At 41.1% G+C, this 22,763-nt stretch overlaps 1 protein-coding gene across 2 annotated transcripts in view; it reads right to left on the minus strand.

Moving 5' to 3' along the window:
• Positions 1-22,143, minus strand: part of TRARG1 (trafficking regulator of GLUT4 (SLC2A4) 1) — a 41,238-nt gene extending 19,095 nt beyond the window's left edge. Inside the window, exon 1 of one of the 2 annotated variants that reach the window (XM_073616859.1) lies at positions 21,321-22,143. In XM_073616859.1, coding sequence (XP_073472960.1) covers positions 21,321-21,722 — 402 coding nt within the window. In that variant the 5' untranslated portion in view covers positions 21,723-22,143. The remainder of the gene's footprint in view (positions 1-21,320) is intronic. The other variant, XM_073616860.1, reaches the window with a different exon arrangement.
• Between the last annotated feature and the right edge of the window lie 620 nt (positions 22,144-22,763).

A 22,763-nucleotide genomic window follows, 5' to 3' on the forward strand; every position in this document is an offset into this window, starting at 1 on the left:
CAACGTTTTCCTTATTAACCAAATGCGTCTTTGGTTGTTAGGACGCCGAGAGCTAGAAGGTTGTAATGATGCACAATGAAAACATGTGGGTTTATGTAATTAAAAGTCAGGCTTGATCCACCAGCTGGCTTGTATACAATTTTTGAGGAATTGTAGGCATTTTGCCAAGGCACCCTTGAAAAACCTGAAGGCACCCAAGGATGCCTGGACACCCTGGTTGAAAAAGACTGCTCTACACCACCTACATTGTGCTGCCCCATCCCATGTAAATTCTGGCAATAGGGCCAATCCTCCCCTTCTTTTACAGAACAAAACTCCCTTTTCCCTCCATTTATCTGCTTTTTAATCCACTTTTATCTTATCCTTCCCCATTCAAAGGAACGGACCTACCATTTTTGCAGACTACCCAACTGTACAATGGCCTACTAAAGATTGGGGGCTACTTATATTTAAAATCTATCTATATATAGTGAATTAGTCTTTATACTTGGGCAACAGTAATACAAGAAAGGGGGGAGAAGCAAAAATTGTCCTTACTTGCCGATTGGTCTTTTGTTGACCTTGTCTGCCACTACCCACATCTCTTCCACTCCTTTGTTCTGCATTACCTACTATTGGCTCTGCATTTTTCCATTCTACTTTTCTTTACTTTGCTGTTTGCTTTAGTTGTAAATACGCCACATTACCAAATCATTGGTTGAAATAAGGCAGAGGGTCTTTTTTCATTGGTCTGGTGACTTCACTGGGATATCTACTGGCATATCTATTAACAATGGATGTTTTTTATATTTTCCTTCTATTCCATTTTGCTCGGTATAGAAGCTCTGATGTTAAATATTTCATAAACAACAGAGTGGTACGGAAGATTGCAGAGGCTCTTTTCTTGTTAAATCTCAAGTTCACCTTTAGAAGCCTTTTTACCTACACTCTATGTCCTACTTATCATGGGTAATCTATCAACACAAGGAGTTTCTTTGATGACCAACAAATTGGCTGCCAGAATCATTTGGCCAGGTCAGGGAACATATTCATGTATATAACCAGCTGGAGACACTGCTGTCTGAGAGATTTAAAGAATGATTAAAAAAAAAAAAAAATAGATCGCTGTTTTTCTTCAGAGATGAGCTAGAGCTGTCTGCCCACACCTTCCTCAACCATTGTTTTATAAACGCAAATTCAGCAAGATGGTCATGTTATACATCAGACTGTCTTCTTAAGTCTGTAGTGAGCTTTGCACTTTAATATGGAGCAGCCCGCTTGCTGGTTTATATGTCACATAGTTACATAGTTAGATTGAAAAAAGAGACAAGTTCATCTAGTTCAACCAATAGGAGCTCTCTCTTATTAGCTAAACCCACAACATTAAAATCAGTCTGTATACAGTATATCTGGAAAGTATTCACAGCGCTTCACTTTTTCCAAATTTTTTGTTGTTACAGCCTTATTCTAAAATGGATTAATTGTATTATTGTCCTCAAAATTCTACAAACAATACCCCATAATGACAACGTGAAAGTCGTTTTTGAAATCTTTGCAAATTTATTAAAAATAAAAAATTAAAAAATCACATGTAATTCACAGCCTTTGCCATGACACTCCAAATTGAGCTCAGGTGCATCCTATTTCCACTGATCATCCTTGAGATGTTTCTACAACTTGATTGGAGTCTACCTGTGGAAAATTCAGATGATTGGACATAATTTGGAAAGGCACACACCTGTCCTATATAAGGTCCCACAGTTAACAGTGCATGCCAGAGCACAAACCAAGCCAAGAGGTCCAAGGAATTGTCTGTAGACCTCTGAGACAGGATTGTATTGAGGCACAGATCTGGGGAAGGGTACAGCAGCATTGGAGGTTCCAATGAGCACAGTGGCCTCCATCATTCATAAATAGAAGAAATTTGGAACCATCAGAACTCTTCCTAGAGCAGGCTGCCTGGCCAAACTGAGCAATCAGGGGAGAAGGGCCTTAGTCAGGGAGTTCCAGCATTTCTCTGTAGGGAGAGTAGAACCTTTCAGAAGAACAACAATCTTGGCAGCACTCCACCAATCAGGCCTGTATGGTAGAGTGGCCAGACGGAAGCCACTCCTCAGTAAAAGGCACATGATAGCCCACCTGGAGTTTGCCAAAAGGCACCTGAAGGACTCTCAGACCATAAAAAAAACTAAATTCTCTGGTCTGATAAAATAAAGATTGCACTCTTTTGTCTGAATGGCAAGCGTCATGTCTGGAGGAAACCAGGCACCGCTCATCACCTGGCCAATACCATCCCTACAGTGAAGCATGGTGGTGGCAGCATCATGCTGTGGGGATGCTTTTCAGAGGTGGGAACTGGGAGACTAATCAGGATCAAGGGAAAGATGAATGCAGCAATGTACAGAGACATCCTCGATTAAAAACCTGCTCCAGAGCACTCTGGACCTCAGACTGGGACGAAGGTTCATCTTCCAACAGGATAACAACCCTAAGAACACAGCCAAGATAACAAAGGAGTGGCTACAGGACAACTCTGTGAATGTCCTTGAGTGCCCTAGCCAGAGACCAGACTTGAACCCAATTGAACATCTCTGGACAGATCTGAAAATGGCTGTGCACAGACGCTCCCCATCCAACCTGATAGAGCTTGAGAGGTCCTGCAAAGAAGAATGGGAGAAACTACCCAAAAATATGTGTGCCAAGCTTGTAGCACCGTACTCAAAAAGACTTGAGGCTGTAATTGGTGCCAAAGGTGCTTCAACAAAGTATTGAGCAAAGGCTGTGAATACTTATGTACCTGGGATTTTTTTCACTTTTTATTTTTAATAAATTTGCAAAGATTTCAAACAAACTTCTTTCACATTGTCATTATGGGGCATTGTTCGTAGAATTGTGAGTAAAATAATATCAAAGTGGAGGTTGAAGATGACAGCCCCTTGGGATACCTCCAACTCTTTTTGACTAATAAGGTCATAGAAAGAATTGTTACGGAGACAAACCGATACCAGGAGCAACAAGCTGCTATTCCTCAGAGGTTTTCAAGGAGCAGAAAATGGGAACCAGTGACCAAGGAGGACATCTGGAAGTTTCTGGGCCTAATTATTCTCCAGGGAGTGGTGGGGAAACCCCTGCAGAAATGGTACTGGACAACCAACAAAATATTAGCCACTCCTTTTTTTGGCACCATCATGTCGGAATACAAATTTTCTCTCATAATGAAATATCTGCATTTTCAAAATAATGACGAATTTGATGAGACTTCTCATCCAGCTCCAAAACTGAAAAAAATTTGGGACTTATATCAAATTATTCAGAAAAATTTCCAGCAGACCTATGTACCAGACAGAGACGTCAGTATCGACGAAAGTCTTATGGCCTACAAAGGAAGACTTAGCTGGATACAGTACATGGCATCTAAGAGAGCGCTATTCGGCATAAAATCATTCATGCTCTGTGAAGCCAGTACTGGTTATATATGGAATTCGGTCCTTTACACCGGGAAAGGGACCAAATTTAACGACAGATTCAGTCAATATGGAATGGCAACCGCTTCTGTTCTCACTTTGATTGAGCCATTGTTGAATCAGCGGTACTGTGTAACCACAGATAATTTTTATACTTCTCCAGAACTCTAATGCCCCGTACACACGGTCGGACTTTGTTCGGACATTCCGACAACAAAATCCTAGGATTTTTTCCGACGGATGTTGGCTCAAACTTGTCTTGCATACACAGGGTCACACAAAGTTGTCGTAAAATCCGATCGTTCTGAACGCGGTGACGTAAAACACGTACGTCGGGACTATAAACGGGGCAGTGGCCAATAGCTTTCATCTCTTTATTTATTCTGAGCATGCGTGGCACTTTGTCCGTCAGATTTGTGTACACACGATCGGAATTTCCGACAACGGATTTTGTTGTCGGAAAATTTTATCTCCTGCTCTCCAACTTTGTGTGTCGGAAAATCCGATGGAAAATGTCCGATGGAGCCCACACACGGTCGGAATTTCCGACAACACGCTCCGATCGGACATTTTCCATCGGAAAATCTGACTGTGTGTACGGGGCATATGAGTTCCTTCTACAACACAAGACGGATGCATACAGGACTGTTAGAGCTAACCGGCGTGACATGCCGCCAACCTTTGCCAATAAAAAGCTCAAGGCAGGAGAAATAGTTGCCTGGCAAAAAGGCAAAATGATGGCACTAAGATGGCGAGATAAAAAAGATGTGTGCCTAATGAGTACCATTCACAACACCTCTACTCTCATGGTACATACAAAAGGTGGAAAAGACGTTATGAAACCTCAACTCGTAATGGACTACAACAACACAATGGGAGGTGTTGACAGAGCTGACAAGGCCATGACTTTTTACCCTGCTATGAGAAAGCAACAAAAAAAATATTACAAAGAAATCTTCAGGCATCTTCTTGAACAGTGCCTGTGGAACGCTTTCATTCTTCTAAAAAAAAAGAGTGACAGGCCTGTGATTCATGCAGACTTCGTTTGGAAAGTTGCAGAACTCATATTTCTGAAGCACCAAACACCAACCACTGTAAATAGATCTGGACGTCGTGCTGCTGGCGTTGTGAACCCGGAACGTCTGACAGGTCGACACTTTATGGACCACATTCCACCAACAGAAAAGAAGGCAGCACCCACAAGGATGTGTGTGGTTTGCTGCTCTAAACGTGACGACACAGGAAGGAAAGTCAGAAAAGAAACCCGGTTCTACTGTCCTGACTGTGACGTCGGACTTTGTGCTGTAACCTGTTTTAAAATTTACCATACCCGAGACGTTTACTAAAGCAATATGACTACTAATATTGCACTCTTGTTTGGCCAAAAAAATTTCAGTGTTTTTGATTTATATTATTTACTAAAATTTATTGAATAAAAAGTATTATTACTATTATATTATTATTTGTTATTATTTATAGTTATTTATTATATTATAATTTATGATTTTGTGTTTCAAACTTTATCATACCCAGGATGTCTACTAGACTCTTGTTTGGACAGATTTCAGTGAGTTATTCCTAAGAATTACAGGCCTACAATATAAAACACCACATTTCCATGCAAAAATAATGGTACCGCTTTCAGCACCTAAAATCTGAAATAATCATACCGCCAGGGAGGTTAAAGGCACTCTGCACATGCTCAGTTTGGTGTGTATCGCTAGAGAGTTTTTTTTTTTTTTTTTGGGAAGGTGCATGTGCTCAGTACAGGGCCAATCAGCACTGCCCAGACAGAGGGTACGGGGTCCTGCAGCCTCAAAGGATAGTCAGAGGAGAATGAAAACTCCTCCTACACGCTTTAACAAGTGCTCGGCTGGACACTGATAGAAGACAAGCCTGCTATATACTGCTGATGAGAAAAGGTATTTAGCAGTTTATATTTACTAAAATTATTGCATTTCCATGTTTTGTGTACTGTGGGAGACCGAATATAGTGAATGCAGGGTCGTGGGTTTAGTAACACTTTAAGATAAGTGATCTTTTTGTTTTCATTGTTAGGCCCAAGCAGCAGTATCACAGATCGTATTATATCAGAACTAAACACTCACAAATACTCATCTCCACCTAACAGTGATGCAGCAGTTACATCCCTCACCGTCTGCTCTCATATTCCTCCCGGACCAATTATGGGTGCTAAGTTTTTGGTCTCTTGGTTGGCGGATGATGTCATCCTGCACATGTGCACGAGGGTCAGTCATTCTGGCACAGCCAGTGTATGCTGTGAATGCACACTGAGCTGAGCATGCCCAGCACAGTGTACATTTAATAGAAGACTGCAAGCAGACAGGTAAGTGTGTGTTTATTACAGATGATACATGAAGCAAAGCTAAAGCGGAACTTTACTATTTCAGTCAACATTGACTATTTTCAAACCTTATGCTGCTAGCATTAGTAAATAGATAGGAAAGTATATCATATTTACTTGTTTTTAACTTTTTTTTTTCCAGGCCTAGGTAAACAATGGCATACATCCCAGTCTTCAGGAGGGGAGGAGAGGTTTTCTCGGCTAAGCACATGCCTAAGCTAACGGCAGACAGATTCCGGGAAGTCAATGCTACATGAATTATCTTCCCTTCTTCAAGATGGCCACAGCCAGAAATGCTAGGGGGGGGGGGGGTTCAATTTGATTTCTCAGCAAAATAAAGCATGGAGACATAAATGGGTGAGTTTATTTTGAATAATAAAAATTATTTAAATAACATTTTCACTTTGTGTTGCTCAGATGCAGTGTAGTTCTGCTTTAAGTTATGTTCTGCTTTAATAAGTGTATAATTTTTTATTTTATTTACAAATGTCTACTGAGTCAGATCGGCAGTTGCTGTTGGGATTCAAAGTTTAAAGGCCAAGGACTTCAATACTGTATTATACCACCCTAGAGAAATGCCTTGTACCTTGATAAACTAGTGAATACAATAACACAGAAAGTCTTAGTGTGCATCTATGCGCGGTGATAAACATTTCATTTTAGATGCATTGAAATGATGCACTTCCATGGAACATTACTGACATTTTCTTGGCCACAAACAAAATCGCAGTAAGTTGTAGAGGACACGAATGAGCTGACTTGTAAATCTCGAAGTAATATTGCCAGTTGGTTGTAGACGCAAGGAAATGGTGCCAGCAGACGAGAGCATTTTTCTACTGCATTCATTTGCAAAGTGGGTAAGCTGGCTTTAACAGCAATGTTAACTCCTTCAATGCCTTAAAAAAAAAATTTCAGGTTTCTACTTTTTATTTAACCATAATAATACTGCTGGTGAGATTCAACAAAAATAGGAGCACCCGTTTTTAAAAGAAAGAGGTGCCCACCTAAAGCCTGGTACAGAGCATGAAAAAAACCTGAAAGCTCTGGTCGGTAGCCACTATACTAACCATGCGAGGTTAGTCCAGTGATCCCCCCCACTGAGCTGTTGTGTCCTGACAGGGGGACGCAGGAGACGCCCCCCCCCCCCCCACTAGAACACTTCAATCAGCTCTCTCTGCTATTGACTGAGAGTGCTGATTGGGAGTCAGTCGGCTGCTGGTTTTCCAGCATGCACGTCCGACAGAAGCTGGCTGAATGGCTGGCTTCTGTCGGACAGACCGACATACACATGGGCACAATGTCGGATGGTATTTTTGTACTGGCAAATGTCTCCCAACATTCTGCCCTTGTGTACAGGGCTTAAGGCTAGGTGGTTGTTCTTCACTTTGCACAAAGCCTAGGCAGAGTTTGGGAGGATAAGAACCCCTGTCACGTTTAGATTGCTCTCTGTGTCCTCATTGGGGAGATTCTGTATTTATTTATCCTGTATTTACCATATTTATCCTTGTGGCCATTGTTACAGGTAGTGGAAGTGAGGAAAAATCCAAAATGTATAGCTGTCATCGAAACAAAAATAGAGGGGAAATCTTCCAATGGGGATAATTGATCTAGTGACAACTCTCTAAATAAAAGCTACCTCACTTTGAAGAGATTGCTAATAGTGACAACAGTGGACAATGCCTGCCCCATGTATGTCAGTTTGGCCACTTGTAGTCTCCACCATGTGACGGAGTGACAATGCAGGAGTACAACTGGAAAACAGTAGACACCCTATAACAGAAAATGCCTTCACAGGGACCCTTGCAGCAGGATCACCATGTAATATTTTGGGGTGCATTTACACCTGCAAATTCACCCTGCCTGCGATTAGATGTGAGAACCCCAGCAGGGGTTCTGGTGGTTAGCTGCATGTAGACTGCCCCATTGAAAGCAATAGGAGGCTGCTGGCTATTGCAGTAATTGCACCCTCTCGCATTAAATTTCTCAAGCAGCAATCACATAGGAGTGATCAGCCCTGGATGCAGGCAGTCTGCATGTAGTGTAAAGTAATTGGATTTTATTCTATTTTTTGGAGTGCATGGGTGGTAGGACCGGAAAGGGTCCACCATGACCGCTTACAAATATTGAATGTAGAGTTTAAGTGGAGACTAAAGCCGGCCGTACATGGACAAAATTCAGCAGGGAACAGCCAAATTATGATCCCTGTATGGGCTAGCTGGTTGTACACAAGTCGATCTATTGATCAACATGTATACAACCAGCCCGTTGTTTTTTTCGTGAACGATCAGTGCCGCCTGTTGGCAACACTGGTCATTATATTCTCCTTGCGGCAGAATACAATAGCTCAGCGGGAGTGATTCCCCCATCCACATTAAATGTGTGGATGAGGGAATCGGTTCTTTTTTGTTGTTGTTCAACCTGAACAAAAAAAAAAATTAATCATGCATCTATTTTCTTTCATTCAAGAAAGAAAGAAAGAAAGTAAATTGACTTCCCTATCCACATGCCCGAGAGATCAACTTCTGTACAACCAGCCTTCCCATAGAGGGATCAAAGTTTAGTCAGTCTTTGCTGAACCAGCTGAATTTTGATCCATCTATGGCCAGTTTAAAGCCTGGAAATACATACATAATACAGCCCATGACAGTTTTTTTTTTATCCAGGTATTGCTGAAAAGCACCAGTCCACCCCTTCAGTAATTGGATGATTGGGAACCTCTTTTGCATATATATTTGTAATGCAGGAGAGGTATTCCTTAACACATAAATAAGCTGATGTACACCTTATTACCAAAAGTATTGTGACAAAGCGCTTCTGGAAGAATGGTCAAACATTCCCATAGACACACTGCTAAACCTTGTGGACAGCCTTCCCAGAAGAGTTGACGCTGTTATAGCTTCAAAGGGTGGGCCAACTCAATATTGAACCCTACAGACTAAGACTGGGATGCTATTAAATTTCATGTGCGTGTAAAGGTGGGCGTCCCAATACTTTTGGTAATATAGTGTATCAAGGTGACAGTACCAAGATGTCTCTCAGCCACCATTTAGATTTAGAATTACCTTTGAAGACTGAATCTGATTGGGAATACATCAAGCAATGAGAAAAAGGAATTTACACATGTAAAGAGCTGTCTGGGATCCTAATAAATTACAGAGTGACATATTGTTCACATTTCACTGATTCACTTAGTTTCACCTTTTGCCATAGCCATTTATTTTACAGTTCCTGCACTATACATAGCTATCATAATATAGACCTACATTGAAAGAAAAGGTTGCAATAAAGTTACTAATATAAAGGTTTAAAAAAATGTGAGCACACAAATGATTCTTATTTCTGGACGATCCATCTATCATTGGTGGATAGTATTCAATGCAGGAAGAATGTGACAACCGCACATAAATGTAGCAGAGACTGAAATTAAAACATATGAAATATGTGACATTGTAAACTGTTACACAGTCAGGAGTGTTCCGGTAACAACAATGAAGGCATTATCCATTCAAACTATAAAGCAGGAAATATTAGAACAATCCTTATAGTGGAACTGAACTTGGGAAATAAAATTGTTAGAAGAACAGACTTTGAATGTCTTTTGTGCCAAGAAAACTCTTTACCTTTTTACTAGCATTTATTTTAATGTACACTGCTTCCAGCACATGTGGGGAAAAAAGTGGGCACTGGATCAGACTACAAGGCGGTGTATGGATGCAGGCAGCCCACTCCTCTGCCCCTTCTACAAAAGAATTAATTGACTGCAACTTCTGAGACATTGCAATTGGAACCACTGCCAATCACTTACCTTAGAGAAGGAGCAAAGGCATGCTTTTTGTATGTAGTACTGGTTGCCTGAGTGGTCCCCTTGTTGGTCAAATTTTTTAAATGCAGGGGCACACATGTGCACTGGTGCAAAGAATGATGGGACATGTAGTCCCTAGATTTGTGACATAAAAAGGGCATGCTTACGCACCCGGAAGTACAAGGAAGTGCACTGGATCCCGGAAGATGCGGCTATACGCACACAAAGAAGTGTTTCTGCACTTTAAATTAATCTATTAAATTAATCTATACCAACGTGTTGCTATTAAAGTGATATTAAGGTTTTTTGTTTAAAAATAACAAACATGTTAAACTTACCTGCTCTGTGCAGCTGCTCTAAGCAGCCCAGATCCTCCTCTTCTCGGGTCCCTTGCCGACTCACCTGACCCCTTCTTCCTGCCGAGTGCCCCCACAGCAATCACCTTGCTATGGGGGCACCCAGACTGAGCCGCTGCTCTGTGTGTCTGTTTGGACACAGATCCCCTGCTTCGCCCTGCCCCCTCTCCTCATTAGCTCATTGACATTGATTGACAGCAGCCGGAGCAAATGGCACCCGCTGCTGTGTCTCAGCTGATCAGGAGGAAGAGTCCCAGACAGCCATGGCTGTTGTGCAACATTGCTGGATTGGGCTCAGGTAAGTATTAGGGGGGCTGGGGGGGGGGGGGGGCTGTTGCACAGTTTTTTTTTTTTTATCTTAATGCATTATTTGCATTAAGATAAAAAAAAAAAAAACCTTCTGCTTCAGTACCACTTTAAAAAAGACGAGGCTTTGGTACGTCTTCGCACCACAACTTCGCCCTTCTGTATGCGTTTTTGCATATGCACTCACATGTGTTTTTGATGCATTTTTTGGCACATTTTCAATGAGATACAGTGCGTTTTTTTCCTCTTTTTTTATTTTGACATATGAAAAATCTTTATTTTCATTAGGGCAATGTGCATTCTGGTGCATTTACAGGCATTTTGATGCATTCCAGATTAAAAAATTGCAGCCCGTTGTAGTTTTGTTGAATACGCTGGAACTGACTGCATTGATGTGAACTAGGGCCATTGGAATACAGGGCAAACTTTGTGCATGCATACTGCATGCAGTTTAAAATACGTTGGAAAGGATCTGGTGCAAACCAGCCCTAAGTATTTTTTGCAGCAACAATGCTAAAATTAATAATTCGCTTATACAGAAAACAACCCCATAAATAAAATGAATATGCCTAATAAATAAAAAAAATATGTTGCAATGCTTAAAAATTACACTCTTATGCCCCGTACACACGGTCGGATTTTCCAATGGAAAATGTCCGATCGGAGCGTGTTGTCGGAAATTCCGACCGTGTGTGGGTTCCATCGGACATTTTCCATCGGATTTTCCGACACACAAAGTTGGAGAGCAGGAGATAAAATTTTCTGACAACAAAATCCGTTGTCGGAAATTCCGATCGTGTGTACACAAATCCGACGGACAAAGTGCCACGCATGCTCAGAATAAATAAAGAGATGAAAGCTATTGGCCACTGCCCTGTTTATAGTCCCGACGTACATGTTTTACGTCACCGCGTTTAAAACCATCGGATTTTCCGACAACTTTGTGTGACCGTGTGTATGCAAGACAAGTTTGAGCCAACATCCGTTGGAAAAAATCCTAGGATTTTGTTGTCGGAATGTCCGATCAATGTCCGACCGTGTGTACGGGGCAATACAGTTAAAGACGTTACAAGCAGTCTTGCATCAATGTTCTAATAGATCACATAGAGATGAACACACTGCTGTCACTTATTCTATATTATGATAGAAAAGGTCCATGGTTTGCAGGGCAGTTTTGTTTTCTGTTTTTGATAAGGACAAGCTGTAAATAGTAATGATCTTGTTGTCTTTTTAACATATTGACCTTTTAATTGAGTCCTTTAGCAGTCGGTGGCCTGGGGTTTTTTCTTTAACTGCTATGCCCTTGAGCTGGCCCTGCGACTAGAATACATGCATGTGTCTGTTTCTCTCTTGATAAATTGGCACTGCTACATGTCACTGGCTTGTGGCCTTCAGGATATTCATTAGGAAAATCTTCTTTAGGTTGACATGAGATTTGAATATGTCAATTTGATCGGATGCAGCGTGCATACAAAAATTTAAATGACAGAATAAAGAAAACTTCATCCTTTGTATACATATATTACTAAATACTACATATAAACAAAATTCAGTAATAAATCCAATTCAATTAAAATATACAAGATAGGAGATAGGAATCGTGAGGAAGGGTATGTAAGCACTTGTTACCCTTGTTATACCCAAAATACTAAAATTAAACAGTCCAACAAAGGATACTTTTGCCTTAAAGCTGAACTACACGCAGATATAAAAGATATATATTATTGTAGGTCAAGGGTGCTCAACCTGTGGCCCGAGGGCCACGTGTTCCTCGACCCCAAACCAGGGAAGTGCACTTCAATTTTATACTGTGCATTTGGTGCGCTTTCTAAAAGCGCACCAAAACTTCTGAATGCAGGAGATCTGGTGCACTTTCAGAAAGTGCACCACACCCGCAAAATATAATAGAATTCAATGGCAAAGTGCAGTTAACTTGCAGAAAAGCTGCAGGTGCACTGCGCTGCACCTGCACTGTGGGTAAACCTCAGTGCATCAGTGTGCAAGCAGCATTATAGGGGGCTTAGGACAGTAACAGTTCATTTACATTTGCAGTCTGGGGGGTGGTAAAACCCCATAGTGGAAACATGTTTTTTCACACCCTCCCAATCACCGGTGTAGCATCAGGTGTCGCAAAGGGGCCCCGACTCCTGTTCCAGGGGGCCTGTGCGGTCTCCCTGTCACGTTCTGTTTTACACTTGGACAGAAGGACCTGTGAGGACACCAAACACTGGAACTGTTGAAAGCCAGCTTCTCATCCTCTCCCCCCCCCCGCCAGCATTCAGTGGCTGCAGGAGAAAATTTTCCATTATGCTATTCAATATGAACATTTCAAACAAAATTCTGAACCATTTAATTTAATTGTGGCTGGTTACCAAATCCCTCAAAGGAGCAGTAAAGCCAAATCTCAATTGGCTGTACTTTTACTATGGATCACAGTAGTGCAGTTTGTTCTCAAGCCTGATGTCGGCTGACGTCACAGAGCCGGTCCAGGCTCGAGGAAGATCGTGACCATATGGTAAGGATCCTCCCACATGCCTGGACCGGCACCCAGAGCCGATGAGAGCCTGAGCTGGCTGCTCCCGCCCCCTCCACAGCTTAGCGCTCCAGTGAGAGAGGAGGTGCAGAGCAGAGAGCGGTGACTGACAGTCATCAGCTCTCTGCTCAGGGAGCTGTGAGAACAGAGCGATCAGTGGTGTTAGATCGCTCGGCTCTCAGTGTTAGAGCCGGTGGGGGACAGATGCAGCAACAGACCGATGCTGCATACAGCTATGTAAGTGAGATTGGAGAAAAAAAATAAAATTCCATACTTCTTTTTTAAGAGGCCATCGCTCTTCAAAAGGTTGCGCACCCCTGTTGTAGGTCTATATTTATTAATAAATCAATACATGTACTTCTATAATGCATGCAGTGTAATTATCTGATTTTGACTTAGTATCAGCCTCATGCAATCCCTGTGCAGCCGAGTATAGACTAGTAGATGGAGGCGCACCACAAGAGGTCAATTCATTGAGAACAAAGCAACACTGAGATGGGCTTCCCATTTCTCTGTCCAGTCACATGTTGGGGCAAGGACAAGATCTAAAATGTTTACTTAACTGCACACTCACACAGAATGCAGGGCTATTTTCCTGCATTGTACATAGAGGTGGCAGGCATCAGACCATGAACAGAAGCACCTTAGAGAGGAGGCGCTTTGCAGGAGTGAAGCCTACAGGAAGGAGGAGTAAAGTAAGTATTGCTCCTTAGCCCCGTACCCCTGGACTGTTGGGGGTGAGGGGGGGCTGCATGGGTAATTTCTTTCTTGTGTCTGGACAAGGGCTTTAAAAAGCAATCAGTAAATACAGAAGTGCCTAGGGAAGCCCATAACCAGCGGGTTGAACAAAAAATAGTACATGGTTCGGCCAGACAATATCAACAATTAAGTTATAAAAGGAAATTTTCATAAATCAAAACACCTGTATGAGAAATCTCAAATAGATCTTCAAACTTCAATAAATCTCAAACTTCTTGACTGTGCTCTAATTTTGTAGCATTGGAACCAATTCAGCTGTTCTGCCCTGGAACTAGTATACAAATGCTTATATATATATATATATATATATATATATATATATATATATATATATATATTCTCTAATGCCTCTCTGTATGTCAGACACTAGAATCAACATTCCAAATAACTGAGGTAATAAAATCAATCACAGCATCAGTCACTTAGAGAGGGAATTGGTTTCAATAAAACCACAGAGTTGAGATAAAAGGGAGCATAAAATTAAAATGACTTTCTTGTTTGGCAAAACAGATAGAGGAACCTGCAAGTGTAAAGAACAAATGCAGTTGTCCTTATGTACACATATACTTAAACCTGATCTTTGGGATAAGTAAATATTGATTAAATATCAGTCATGTATATTCCTACTTGAATCTTAATATGTTTTGTGTATTTCTTTTAGATGTGTAGAGTAATCCAGTGGGAACTTTGCCTCTGTGCAAGAGCTTCCTGTAATAAAGACCGGTCACTGCTGCTGCTCCTCCTTCTCCCTGTGTCGGGTGACTGGTTTTGTCTCCACCCCCTCCTGTAGTTCTCTGCAGGCAGCCTGTATTGGGTGGAGCCTGCAGAGTCCCTCCCACAGCTCTGCTCTCTGAACATGCTATGTACAGTACAGTGATGATGTCACCTATACTTTATGGAGAAATAACTATGTTTGCTTTTGCTCCAAAAATCCTTTGTAGCTATTGAGGAGTATGCTTAAAGTGATACTAGTCTCATATTTTTTCCTGCTAAAGATAACAAACATGTTATACTTACCCTCCTGTTGAGCAGCTTGCTATGAGAGCACCCGAACCGAGCCACAGCTACCTGTGTCCATTCAGACACTGAGCTGCGCCTGGCCTGCCTTCTCTCTCTTCTCATTGGCTCACTGACTTTGATTAACAGCAGCGGGAGCCTTTGGCGCTTCGCTGCTGTCTCAGCCAATGAGTAGGGAGAGTCCTGGACATCTGAGTCTCTCTTGCAACATCACTGGATCGAGATGGGGATCAGGTAGGTAGAAGGGCTGAGGGGGGCTGTTGCACACAGAAGGCTTTTTATTTTAATGCATAGAATGCATTAAAATAAAAAACCTTCTGCCTTTACAACCACTTTAACTGAAAGTTTATGTGCCCAGAGTTCAGCTGTAAATACTTACACCAAAAAAAGTATGAGAACACATATACAGTATGTTCTATACATTATTTACACACAGCTCATCACATTTACATATGTATCTAAAAAATTTATTTAGAGACTATAGATTCTCTGTAGTAGATTGCTCTCTAAAGCTGGATACACACTATGCAATTTTCTTAATTTTTTTTCCTTTAGATTTACCAAAAACATATAATATGAGGTCAAACCTTAAGCGTTTCAATTTGTATGCAATCAGGCAGGCCCTTGCACTACATGGTTTTGGTAAATATAAAAGAAATCAGACAATAAAAGTTGTAAAGTGTGTATGGGGTCTTAAGCATTGACTGGAGAACCTGAAGCTGTGACTAAAATCATAATCCAAAAATGCCTTATTATTATAATTATACAGGATTTATATAGCGCCAACAATTTATGCAGCGCTTTACAATATAAAAAGGAGACAATACAGTTATAATACAATAACATACAAGAGGATTAAGAGGGCCCTGCTCAGAAGAGCTTACAATCTAATAGGGTGGGGCAGGTGGTACAAAAGGTTGTAACTGTGGGGAATAAGCTGATGGAAGTGGTAAAAGATTAGTTGGAGACGTGATAGGCTTCTCTGAAGAGATGAGTTTTCAGGGATTGCCTTATAACTTCTTATGCAGCCTTTATCAACCGTTTTCCCCATAGAAACCCTTGAAATAATTTCCAGGTCTCAGAAAACTCCTGCTAAGACTAGTCCATTGTAGATTATTGGGAAAATGTCCCTTACATTGGTGAACACTAGGAAGAATGTTCCCCCTTACAGTGGTGGTCAAACTGCCACCCTGCAGTCATGCTGATAGCTATGCTAAATGATGTTGAACCTAGAATTATGTAGACACCATCAGATGAGAGATCAGTTAGCAACAGCTCAAGGAACCCCTAGAAACCTCTTCAGAGACCCTAGAGTTCCATAGAACCCTGCTCTACTGTGTTAGGAAGCCTATAGATGTAAGAAATATGTTGGGCCTCCCCCTAACAATGTGGCAATTGTGAGGGAGGGGCTCTCTATCACGGGAGAAGACATTCTCCGATTGGGTGTTGTCCGTGGTGTGCAGGTTATTTCAGGGTAGCCATGCTGTGCAGCGGGGAGTATGCACATGCTGTTTAAGCCAATATCAACAGCGAATGCCTTGTACAGTTGGACAGTAGTGGGTCTGCTTGGTTTTATAGTAGAATCTTCCTTCTAGGTATAGTGCAAGTGCAATGAGTGTGCACAGTGTCTGGTAATGGTGAACTGCAAAGAGATTCCTTTGAGTGGTGACAGACCTACCCCACCGACAGAGCAGTGTATGACTGCCAATTGTAACAGTCAACATAGAGAGTAGTTCTTGGGACTGTCATCTATTATTTTATGAGCTCAGCAGTTTGTGGAACTCTCATATTCCTTATGTGAGTAAAAACTGTAATTCAGAGAACAGACACAAGAGAATTATTTTGTCCTTTTTCAGGGGGTCAAAACCAGTAAGCTGCGTGTCTCTGATCAAAGTCTGTGATTTATTCCTGGGACAAGAAAGGAAGGATCACTTCCATATGCTAGCAGTGGGCATCAGCCAGAGTTACCCAACTACCTCGGAACCTACTCAATATGTAGGCAAGAAGTGCAGCTAATAGTAACTATAACTGGAACTGTACAGATAAGTGCTAAAACAAACCATCAAAGAACAAAGCAGGCTGGTGATTTCAGCAATAATGTGATCTTAAACAAGAAACTTTGGTCTTTCCAGGACCCTCTGCAGTAATGTAATTAGAATCTACACTGTGTGTCAATCTAAGGGTGGTGTGATTAGTGGAGGCCTGGTCATCAAATCTCATTGCAGCGCTCTTAGTGCTTTCATGGTTTTGCGCAGCAGCATAAACCCGGTTAAACTAGGTGCGCAGATTGGTAGTCTGTATTACACTTAAATATTTATGAACCCCTTTTAACAATGAGTCGGGTGATCTAGTCAGGGAGGTGCATCAGAACTAGCCTCACAAGATGAGCATACTGGAAACAGGACCATGGACAGCTCCTCCTGAGACTCCCATATCATCTTTCCCTGCATCTTACGTCATTCTTGTCCCTGTATCTAACTATTCTGATCGTTTCAGTTCAAATTCCTGTAACTTTTTGCTGGCTCTTTTGTTTTTCATTTGCAATTTAACACCCATACTTGGAAGATGTCCCATTTACCCAACACACAGCCACTCTTATGTTGTTTCATCAGATTATGAATATACCAAAAAAGCACAGCTAAGATGAAGAGAGAACTGGACAACACTTTCAGATCCATGAGATCACTTGGAAAACAGATGAAGTTCTTTTGATGCGATCATTTATATTCTATATTCAACTTTTCACATGGCTGTTCTATCGCTTCTATACAATATAAGACAGATTTAAATGTTGCTTGGGTTAATCAGATAGTTTATTACTTACAAACAAGTATAATAAACATGAAAGTCAGTACCTTGCCAGGGGATCAAAGTTATATGAACATGATAAAATGAAGAATAAGGTTTAGAAGAATAAATGGAGACAATTGTAAATTCAGCGCACAATCACAGTAGCTAGTGGTATTGTGCTTAGCAAGAGTACCCTGCGAATCTGAGGTCTATTTTCATACCCGACACTATCTACTTGAAGTTTGTATAGACATGCCAGGTTTTTGCTGGTTTGTTGGCTCTTACCAACAAATCGAAATCATAACAATCGGTTATTTGGTTTATGATCCAATGGGTCTAGTGTGTGGCTGGACTGTATAACTACAGTAGACATCAGATTCTAAGCTTCTTTGAGGCAGCAAAACAATGCACAGTACTAAGTATGAGGGCAGTACACTAAAAATGAGAAATAAATACACATTTATGGTTGTCATGGGTCAATATAGATGTGGTGTGACTACTCTGAGAATAAGTAAAACCTTTGCTGTAATCTTTCAAATAACTGTCTTTGTATGGCTGCCCTAAAATTTGAACATTCCTTGCGGTCACTTTTTTAACATATTGATAAAAACAATCACTTGACAAGTAAAAGCTTTTATGTCTGCTAAGCTTGATCCTAATGCCCTAAGAATGATATATTATTAGATTGTAAGCTCTAACGAGCAGGGCCCTCTGATTCCTCCTGTATTGAATTATATTGTAACTGTACTGTCTGCCCTCATGTTGTAAAGCGCTGCGCAAACTGTTGGCGCTATATAAATCCTGTGTAATAATAATAATATACAAAAAAATTGAGCATAGATATTAGATGGAGCCCAGAAGGTATAAACCCACCCTGACCTCCAACCTATCTTCCTCAAATGTTTATCGGACACAGCAAGCACCAGACTTGGACAAAAAAAATCAAATGGCAGGGAAAATCTTATTCAAGGAACCAATTTTTTGCTTAGAATTGGTTAACCACGGATGTCTGCTCAATTTGAAGATGTCTTTGGACACAGTCTTCAATCATCTAATAACTATAAGCACCAATTATGGATCCTTAAATAATCTTTTCTCTGGGCAGACATTTAAGAGTAAAACATAAACAATATTTAATGCCTGTCTACAAATTCACATCATTAAAAGGCAGCTGAGTCAGCAAGGTTACACCTCAGTCTCCAAAATGGTTTTTCAATAAGACAGCACAAAGAACAATAGTCATCTGCAAGTATGGTAACCCATGGCAAGCAATCAGAAATAAACTTTTAGCGATATGACTACGATAAATTAAAACTGAATTGGTTGCGAGAGGTTTCTGCACTTTGCACTGCCTTATGGAATTAACGCATATATGGCAACTGCCAAAATATCAGATTTTTTCTTTGATTGAACAATCTGCCCTGCCTAAGGTCATTTTATGTTTGACTTTCTGTTTTTTTTTTTTGATCTTTTAAATATTTAATATTTAAATGTAATTCATGCTGTGACTGTTGACAATATTTATAGCTTGCCATAAATGTAGCTAACCTAATTATTGTGAATAGGAAAGAGAATGACTCCAATAGCCCCTGGCACCCTCGCCTAACTAAAATCACTATAGCTGCTGTCAATATGTGCATGATATTATTTTGAGCGCTTGACGTGAAGCTTCCAGTTCATCTGTATAAAGAAGCCATCTACTGTATATTTTTTTCATGCCACAGCAGCAGTAGTGAATGGATGTGAAAATGCAACCCATCCTAGTCTACTGCTCTGATGTAAATCCCAAAGCTCTATGTATTGATCCACATCTTTCTGGCAATCAATAGCAGTGTTTTATGAGGGCATTAAAGGCCCTTTCCACCCTCCAGGCACCGGGCTGGACCTCTGTGCTGTTTAAACAATCAGATCCACGTGACCTCTCAGTAGATTACATGGAATGCCATTATTTTACTAAGGGATTCCCAATTACATAACTTGGGATGTGTTTCTAGTTCTTGGCTATTAAATGCTAAATATATGAATATACTTCATTATTGCTCTATACCTGGTGTAATATGTTAAAAAAGATCATTATTATGTGTGTTGGGTGGGGCTGGAATCCCCAGGGTTACACAGATTTTTACACTGGCTTCCCTTTGCACAACTGTGTAATTTAATGCTTCTGATGAGACAGACACATGTATAAATCACCAAAATGTATGTACTTCTTATTGAATAAAGCAGTAGAGCGATGATAGTGTGCAACTTGCAGTGTATAACAACCATATATCCAGATTTTCTTTAATTAGGATCTGTCAGAATATTGAGAAATAGTTGTTGGTGGGCTACTGTTGACTTTAGTACTTTGCAGCATTAGCCTCATTAAAGCCTGATTGTTTGCAATCTTTCGTCTGGCTTTAAAAGATAAATAAACCATCCATAATAATTTTGTGAAATGATGCATTACACACATGCAGCTTTTTTTTTTTTTCCTGACGACGCTTCCCTTTCAGAAAAATTGAAAGCATGTACTGGGAAGAAATTGACGAAACCAAGCTACTAATTTGGGGCAAACTTAGTCAAAGTCTAAGTGTATCATTAATTCAAAATATCTGGTCATATTATACAAATGAACATAGCACTAAGTTGTGGTTTGCAGATTCAGACTTGGATACTAATAAGCTAATTTAAAGCACTACATACGTTCTTCTAAATTGAACAAACTGACTGACATCCAGCTGACAGGCAATGCTGTCTTCACTAGTTTATATCCTCGAGGGGGTATTATAGACAAATGTCACTGTCATCACTCTAAGGCCAGGACAAAGGCAGCTGAAAGTGCAATTATTGTTCAGGATTAAGAGTGTGTGTTTCCATAGTTGACTGTATGCTAACCTATCACACTGTGTTAATGAAAGTTCCTTCTCATGTGACCGTAGCATGGGTTAAATTGTGCAAATCTGCTAACAATGACACATAAATCTTCATATGCTTGTCAAACACCATCCCTCCCAATTTCCCAGTCTGATTTATAGAACAGACTCAATCTTCAAATGCTGAGATGGTCAAAAAGTATATTGGATGCGGGAAGCAGCAGGGAGGAGTCTGAGCCTTGCCTTATCCCATTAACAGAGGCAGCATTTGTAATGTGCTACGCTGAGCAGCACATGCTCCCAAGCAAAGATGAGGGGGCACCATGCCAAACCCAGCCTTTACCAGGAAGGCAGAGCGCTATAATATATGGAAATGCAAAAAGATTGATAGCAGGCACTCTGCTAATGTGCATCCAATGGCATACCGTACATACACTTTGGTCATGGTTACGCTGGGCTCTTTCTTAAGCATGATATGCAAAGTACAGTAACCTATAATAGCCAATCAGATTTTAGATTATATTATAAAACAATCAGATTAGTGGAATCTGACCTGTGGTGGTCACAACACTTTAATCTTCCCTTTCAATATAAAGCTGACCTGATACGCAGTATTGAAATATGTTTTGCTTGCATGCTCCAAAAAAAAGTGACTGTTTAAATTAACCATTCCTTTGCTAGGTGTGGTTTATGAGGCAGTTGGCATCTTTTCTACTACCTAAGGTTAAGTAGTCGGAAAGGAAAATACCTGTGTGATTAGGCTTTGATGGAAGCAGTCGTTCCCTAAATCATGTGCCGCATACTAGTTCCAGGGCAGTGGCTCACCCAATGGGTTTAGCTTCACTGCCTAAGAACTAGTATGCGGCATAGGTGTCATGGAATGGCTGCTTCCATTAGAGCCTAACTGCACAGGTGTTTTGCTATGGGACAAATTTCATTTAGGTATCATGCACAAGCGGTTAGGTTTGTATACACTGTATCATGCATTTTATAGAGCTCTATGTGTAATTTTATAAAACCACCAAGCGCTTTCTGCTGTGAGTTGTGTGCAGCCACCTAGATGCAAGGCAATTCCCATCCGGGACCCTACTCACCATGATGGAGAAGATCAGTGCCACTATGTTGACTGGCCAGACTGGGCAGAAGCAGGAGAAGATGGCCAGGACCAAATAGTCAGTGGGCCTGCCTTGGTCCTGGGCGGTGGTAGTGGCTGTAGAAGAAGCCCTGGCAAGGCTACCCCTGCTTGGAGAGAGGGGGGCTGACTCCAGCTGCCCTGCGGACACTGACTTGTAGGGCAGGCTGTGCCCATTCTGGTCTAGGTCTCCTATGGACTTCTCGCTGGACATGGTGACTGAGAAAGACTTCTTCATACCATTCTCTTCTTTCGCCTCGTTTGCAGAGGTGAGGAGTTTTTCAGTCTCGTGTGCCTCTGCAGGGAGAGGGTTTCCTGAGCCCCCCAGCGCCTTTTCATACTGGGCATCTGTGTTTATGGCCATGACGGTGCTAGTCCTTTCCTCACAACTGCCTAATGCAGTATATTATTCAAAGAAAAAGTAATAAACTTCTCCCTTACAGCTGCTAAAATTCCATGGAGACAGTTCAAGAAGTATGTCGTAGAAGTGGCAGTCTGAGGATCTTTGTCAGAGAGAAGATGCTGATCACTGGCAGAGGAGCTGAATGGAGAGTTGGGTGCTGTAGGATCCTGGAAGAGGCTCTGTTTGCTAGATCTGCTGCAGACTGCTGTTGCCCTGCCCCAGTCTCTGCTAAAGGCTTCTCAAGTGGAATCGTCCTCTCAGGACAAACCAAGTCAGATGCTGCCTGGGCTGATGACACAAGCAGATTATTGCAGTTTTCACACTAAGCAGCATCACAGGATTCTCCTGAGTGTTAACTGAGGAATTCCTCGGAGCTCTGTTATACAGTCATTTATTGCCGAGAGATTTTCACTGACATTGTTCTGAGACTTTGTGCAATTATTTGTCACTGTCTGCTGCTTCCAAATTAAGTCTGTGTTTTGTTTTTGATTTTTTTAGGCATACAGATTTACCTGATCTGCTTTTTGTCATATGCTTGTATTTAATAAAACTAAAAAAAAATAAGAGTTTATTTTAGTATATTGCCCTGGATTAACCCTGCACCAAATACAAAGTGATGTTGTTTAATGGCCCTCACTTCCCATTTAAAGCAGCTAGAAAAAAATATAAAACATAAAAAAAAATGGGAAATAAAGAACAGCAAAGGAAGGGGGTTGAAACCCAACCAATAGCACTACCTGCCTGGAGTTTGCATGTTCTTCCTGTGACTGCGTGGGTTTCCTCCCGGTACTGCATGGGTTTCCTCCCGGTACTCCGGTTTCCTCCCACACTCCAAAGACATGCTGGTAGGTTAATTGCATCTAAATTGGCCCTAGTATGTTACATATGAATGTAAGTTAGGGACCTTAGCTTGTAAGCTCCTTGAGAGCAGAGACTAATGTGAATGTACAATGTATATGTAAAGCGCTGCGTAAATTCACAGTGCTATATAAGTACTTAAAA

The sequence above is a fragment of the Aquarana catesbeiana genome, linkage group LG02 (genome assembly GCF_042186555.1).
Source record: "Aquarana catesbeiana isolate 2022-GZ linkage group LG02, ASM4218655v1, whole genome shotgun sequence".
Lineage (NCBI taxonomy): Eukaryota > Metazoa > Chordata > Amphibia > Anura > Ranidae > Aquarana > Aquarana catesbeiana.